General features: G+C 35.5%; 1 protein-coding gene and 1 long non-coding RNA gene across 2 annotated transcripts; both read right to left on the bottom strand.

The window, feature by feature from the left end:
* Positions 1 to 1,015: 1,015 nt before the first annotated feature.
* Positions 1,016 to 4,098, bottom strand: LOC149052222 (adhesion G protein-coupled receptor D1-like). Its single transcript, XM_089195792.1, has 9 exons — positions 3,763 to 4,098; positions 3,199 to 3,301; positions 2,949 to 3,099; positions 2,752 to 2,833; positions 2,533 to 2,599; positions 2,252 to 2,340; positions 1,943 to 2,063; positions 1,590 to 1,631; positions 1,016 to 1,465 (listed from the first exon to the last, which is right to left on the bottom strand). Exons 1-9 carry the CDS (start codon positions 3,834 to 3,836, stop codon positions 1,313 to 1,315), a joined length of 882 nt encoding a protein of 293 aa, XP_089051918.1. The 5' UTR covers positions 3,837 to 4,098; the 3' UTR covers positions 1,016 to 1,312.
* Positions 4,099 to 4,626: 528 nt separating this feature from the next.
* LOC149052221 (uncharacterized) lies at positions 4,627 to 5,256 on the bottom strand. Its single transcript, XR_016187406.1, has 3 exons — positions 5,134 to 5,256; positions 4,766 to 4,856; positions 4,627 to 4,676 (listed from the first exon to the last, which is right to left on the bottom strand). It is a non-coding gene; the product is annotated as an uncharacterized LOC149052221 (long non-coding RNA).
* Positions 5,257 to 6,111: the final 855 nt, after the last annotated feature.

The raw sequence follows: 6,111 nt of genomic DNA, 5'->3' as shown, positions 1-6,111 counted from the left end.
ATTTGGAGAGATGCAATAGCATATGTCTCACTTGTATTGACGTTTAGAAATGGGGCTCATTGAATTACCTAACATATCTATTACTGCGCTTCGTTCCTTTAAACTGTCTAATGGGTGCAATTTTTCTTCGATCGCTTTGAAATGAAGTTTTCTCCAGTTTTGGTTACCATGGCTCCAATTTTAAATATCAGAACTCATCGGTACATTTACAATTCGAAATAGAAATACTTATCTAAGGAATGCGGAGAATAAGGATTGAAAAATTCAAGTGATCTTTAATCCTTTAACTCCCATGAGTGACCAAGACAGAATCTCTCCTTACAGTATCAATACAATATCGATCAGACAGGTTATGAGAACGAGGAAAAATTTAAGCTTGAGGATTTTCTGGTGATCCAGTACCAAATTCTCAGAAGTAGCACCTGAGAATTGTATGGCAGACAGTGAGGAGAATTAAAAATGAGATCTTGGGCATTAAAGGGTTAAAATATGTAATCTCTCAGAATTTCTTTCTTTTTTAACATAGTTATTTATTCATTAACTCGGCATCATCTATCTATTCATCTGTTTATTCATAAGTAATAACATTAGATGTTGGACGAGGCTGCTAATATTACAGTACCAAGATACTGTTTGACAAGTGTCTTCTCTGATATGAAACGTGAAAGTATCATGTAGAAAGCGTTAAAATGTAGCGCACCAGGATTGAAAGGAGGCAGTTAAATGTGCCTTGGAACTAAACAGTGTTAATTAAAGAAGAATTTGTAATAATTTCATGCCATGAGTTCATTGAACTTCCAAAGTAGATGTAATCTTTAATGAAAGTCACTTAATAACAGACGAGCCAGACCAACCTGTAGTTACGATAATTTGATCCTTAGTGAGGACAACTTAGCATGTAGCTAACAAAAGATCTTTAGCAAGTTCATGTATGCGATGTTCTGGAAAGGCCATTAAGATAAAAAATAGCACTTGCAGCTGGTGAATTGCTAAAACAATAAACAAGAGAACAATCTCACTTAATAATAATAAAATAATAATAATAATACTAATAATAACAATAATAATAATTTTAACAATTTATTGACAGTATTTCTACTCGGTAGCTCTACATCCGTCCTACTAACTAAAAACTAGCGACTTACATAATGCATAATGCATTTAATGTTAATTTACTTTTACTACATTACATTTTAACAGCAGATTGAAACTCAGATCGATCGCCATCGACTAATCGCTATTTACTACACGATCGTTCAATGCAATAGAATGTTATTGGCGGACAGTTAAATCCATTGACTTAAGTATAGTGCTAATTCAGTTTAACGTCACTGCGAGGCTGCAATTCAACTGCCCGTGCATCGCCGACGTCACTTGAATTGACCTGTGGGCTCTTCCTTGTAGAGTCCTCCTTATTTGAAGTAGTAAAAACCACGTTCATCTTTCTTTTCAATCGCTCTCTGATCTGCAGATAGACAAGCAACAAACGATACATTTTTTTCAAATTTCATTCAAATAGTTATTCATGATTAAACATTTGTGCTATAATGTGCACTTTCCTTATTCTTGACTTAGTTTTCTTTTCTTACCTGACTGTTTCGTAAGCCGTGTAGAACAAAAATCAGGAAACCCTGTTGCAGAGACATAATTTCAAAATCATTTTTTTTACAATTTTGCGCTTAGGTAGGAAGCGGTGGAGCGTGCGTTGTTTGGGTATCTCAGTGCACAATGCATATAATAATCGTCTTCAAGAATCAACATCTAATAGGTCTAACAAGACTGCTACAAATACATTTCGGGTCAAGTGAATAGTTAACAGGTTTTTAATTTTTTTTTTTTTTGTAATCATCTAATCATTGTAAAGGGTTCTCTCTTCGGTTAGAGCTGTGTAAATTGAACAATCTAGCTTGATGGGGTTTAAGAGTTTCAATCGGACACTCACCTGAGTAGAGTTGAGTATTGTGAAAATGTAAGCAAAAGCCTTTTGTATAGGCGAAAGAAGACCAAACAGCCACGTGACACCCAGTAAAGGAATCATCAGTGCGCAAGCTTTGATACCAATTCTAAGATCGACAACAAAATTGAAGGTGCATGCATAAGGGTTGATAATTTTTTTCGCAGTCTCATTAACAGGTATCGTAATAGCAAACTGGTCAAGGGATGAGGGAGCCGGGCGAACGTTGCCGTACGTACAGCTTGTTAAGGAAATTTGTTTTCATTATTTTGAATAATTTTGTGTTGTGAATCCTACCGTATTTGCTGAATATGGTCGTCTTCACCTGTTGGCTGCACCAAATTGGTCATCTCCTTTATGACTCGTACGAGTATCAAGATGTTGACCTATTAAAAATGCCATTAAAATCACTGAATTAAGTTTCTATACTTGGTAGTCGAGAAGCCAAGAGAATCTTAGTATAGAAGTTATTTGTTTAGTTTAGGTCGAACAAAGAAACATAGTGAGTCCAATAGAAAAATAGTGAGTAACTGGTTCGGTAAACCAAGCACCGTGAAATAAATTAATCATAAACTCACAACTTCGATGAACGTTACAAAGGAGATGAATATCCAGATCAGATTGTTGGTCGAAGACAGCCAACAACTAATAAAATTGAAAGACAAGAATGAAAGTCATCAGAATGAATTAAAAAAAACCCAAGGAAAAACGGAACAAGAAAAATAAAACGAACTTAACTTGATAGTGCGCGAGAGAGAGAAGAAAGGTAAAAAGTAACCTATTGATGTGTTTCTTACTATTTATCACTGACATAGCTTTGTATTCCTTCTTTCGCAGCAGCAATGCCAAGTGAAATGGCCATCATGATCATAGGGAAACCTACCCATAAATACAAAAAAATAAATTCAAAGCACTTGACTTGATGACAACACCAAATATGAGAGCACGGTACTACCTCCAATACATGTTGTAATAAAATAAGTCATGGAAATACCCCATGAGATGACGTGATACATGTGCATCTTGGTGTTGATGTTGTAAACTTTCACAACAAACAGGTAGAGGTAGATTCCCTCGACCAGCATCCAGCAAAAGGCAGCCATCAGGAAATACTGCATCAGAGCTGCTACTGCGATACAAGCAGCCTGCAAAAGGAAATATGTTTTTTTTTTGTTTTTTGTTTTTTTTTTGTTATGGGAGAAAGATTTGATTAATTAAATGAAAAGATCGGAGAAGCCTCTCACCGTGTGTTCTGTGGCGTTTACTCCTGCGAGAAAAATTAGCTGTCCAACTCCGAGGGACACAGAAAGACTCAATCGAATTTGAGACAGAGGTTGACGGACATCTCTGGTGAAATGAAAGATGACGAAAAAAAGGAAAAACAAAAACCAGACATGGGTAAAAAAAAAACAAACATAATCAAAACAAAAATAATTGAAATGAAAAGTTAAGCAAAAAAAGAAAAACAAACAAAACAAAACAAACACCAAAAAAAGTCAATCAAAAGCTTCAGAATCAAAAGGCAAATAAAAAGCCAAGTTATTATAGAATAAGAAAACATTAAGAACTGAGGAAAGAGACCATGCAATGTTAATGCTCTTCTAATTGAACATGAAATGTAAAGTAAATTGGCTATTTAATCGACTTACTTTACCTTAATTTCGGAGAGATTAAAAGGAACATTTTGGATAACTTAAAGTTACGTTTATTCCTTAGTTTTTTTCCTTTGTTGAGAAATTACAATCGATAGTAATTAGAAGAAGACTTGAGAATGTGTACTTCATCCATTATTTAGCCACCATACTTACGTAAAGAAAAAGTACAAGGCTGATGTTACAAGGATCCCGATGATCGACAAGCTTAATCCTACGTAGGTAGTCATCTTCAACACAGTCTCCTCCTGTTTGGAAAGCTGCGTCACATAGCATAAAAAAAGAAAATAGAGACACGTGAATTAGCTCAATTAATTTACATGTATTACCAGCGCTGGAATAAGAACATACATATAATTGGTTACCTTTGTACCATCGTTGTAATCTAATAATACAGCAAAATGAGTCAAATGATTGCAGCTACAAACTGTTTCTTCTGAATTGCTTCTCGACGTAACTACATGGCATCCTTCGTCTGAAAATCCGTCAAAGCTGCAAAGGAAGCATAACCTCAGCAGGCAAGACGTAGTGTAGGAAATAGCCTTCCATGGTAGCAAAAGAGTGAATTTCATCAAAACCCTTTTGATTTCATAATATCGATTACATTATTGGCAGTTCATTATTAGTTTTAATAAGTCAAGGCGGAAACTATTTACAATACTTCCTTGTTAGGCATAGATTCAAACTTTGATTGGGTATATTCCAAATTTTTAGACAAAAGTTGTTGTAGATAGAAGGATTATAGCTTGGAAAAAATAATTTTAATAGAGAAAACCATCTTATCAAGACAAATCATGCGGGAAAATTAATGTTAAATAAAGGAAAAAATAATGAAACAACAATTCTAGGTAAAAGTGTCTTCCGCGACAATCGGAAAATAAGAGGACTTTCGCAAATACAGCCAACATGCAACTGGACAACGAAATTCACGGAAAATATTGGCGGGAACATAGAGGCAAACGGACGACCAAACGAACAAGAAATTCTGAGAAAAGTAAATGATGTATTGCAATTTTTTACCTTTCGCTGAAGCCTCTCCAAAACATGCAATTCTTCACCCTTTCTTCTATCTGAAAATAAAATCATCGTGGTGAGATGAAATAAAACAGCGCATTCCAAATAATCTTTCTTTACTTTCATGTTATTTAATGTTGCTTACCTTTATGTTTTTGAACTTCAAGACGACATTTTCTAGCAATTTTTTTGGTTTAGGTTCCATTGCTGCCATTATTATTCTGCTACCCAAATATCTGTGTACAAAACGATTTGAAAATGAACCAGAATGGGACACAAATATGGTGGTTTAAAAGAATGGTAGCAGTGGTGACGATACAAAACTATTTGCATATCTTAGCCGATATTCTCTACGTAGGGAAGATAACGCCAGTCGACGCTATCCAGCAGATAAGTGTTAACAAAATGTTTTGCTCTATCTGCCGGATAGCGAATTATTCAGTGGATAACGTTAATCACCCTTCGAACAACCAGGGCCAGGTGTTTTGAGCACAAAGAAGACAATATTCTTACCTTGTGCTTCCTGTTCCATTCCTGTTGGGTTGACTTTTCGGCAGTATGTCTTGCAGATTCTTATATACACACCCGACGACCACTGATCCTAAAAAAAGGTAAATCTATGTATTTCCTTCAGGCTATAAAACAAATAAACCCGATGAATGCAGGTTTTGGAAGCAAAGCCTGAAAAACTTGTGAACTGTCCTCTGTGCGAAATTACGTCAACGCTGTTTAATTGTAATCTGGTGTCGATGCCTGTAACAATATTTCCAACACGATGTAACCTCTGCCCAACTGAAAAACTCTACATTATTAAAGCCGACAAAGCAAGCAACCTTAACAAAACAGCTGAATTAATTTCTAAATGCTGCCATGAGAACAAATACTCCTTAGTGAACATCGACATCAGATTACAACAGACTTACTAATTAAATAATAACGTTATTTAAAAGTTCTTTCTGTTAGTGTTATATGCAACATAAACTTTCTTTTCGGAACAGAAACTATTCAAACAGCACGGAACTATCAAAGCAGATCTGGACACTCAAAGACAACAACACCAATTTTGCAATTAACTGGAGTATTTTAGCGACCGCCCCGGCCTACAGCAACAAAAGCAAGCGGTGCCACTTGTGCCTCACAGAAAAACTTTACTTAGTTAGAGCTGAGAAGCCGTCTTTATTAAACAAAAAATCAGATCTCATTTCTAAATGCCGACACGAGAATAAGTTTTACTTAACAAATTTCACAAGCCACCAGCAATAGCTCTATAGAATCTTTATTTCACACATAGATCAGATCATCACACTAGTGAATTAATTAGCTACTTATCTAATTTGTATATAAGGAGGCATTCATTCATTGAATAAAGTTCTGTCTGACGAACGCTTAGGCTCGAAACCCAGAGTCACAGAGAATCGATGCGTCCTCTTTAATTCTTTAACTTATGTATACTTAGCTCTGCTACCACAGCATTGAACACTTTATGCAAAG

The sequence above is a fragment of the Pocillopora damicornis genome, chromosome 1 (assembly GCF_964200805.1).
Source record: "Pocillopora damicornis chromosome 1, jaPocDami1.2, whole genome shotgun sequence".
Taxonomy (NCBI): domain Eukaryota; kingdom Metazoa; phylum Cnidaria; class Anthozoa; order Scleractinia; family Pocilloporidae; genus Pocillopora; species Pocillopora damicornis.
This window is presented reverse-complemented; position numbering and strand designations above follow the sequence as displayed.

Excerpts from the sequence above, each read along its gene's own strand:
- LOC149052222 (XM_089195792.1), bottom strand. The coding sequence starts at position 3,836 with ATGACTACCTACGTAGGATTAAGCTTGTCGATCATCGGGATCCTTGTA. Across the intron at positions 3,302-3,762 it reads GCCTTGTACTTTTTCTTTAC|AGATGTCCGTCAACCTCTGT; the intron begins GTAAGTATGGTG and ends TCATTTCACCAG. Across the intron at positions 1,632-1,942 it reads CAATACTCAACTCTACTCAG|GGTTTCCTGATTTTTGTTCT; the intron begins GTGAGTGTCCGA and ends TCTCTGCAACAG.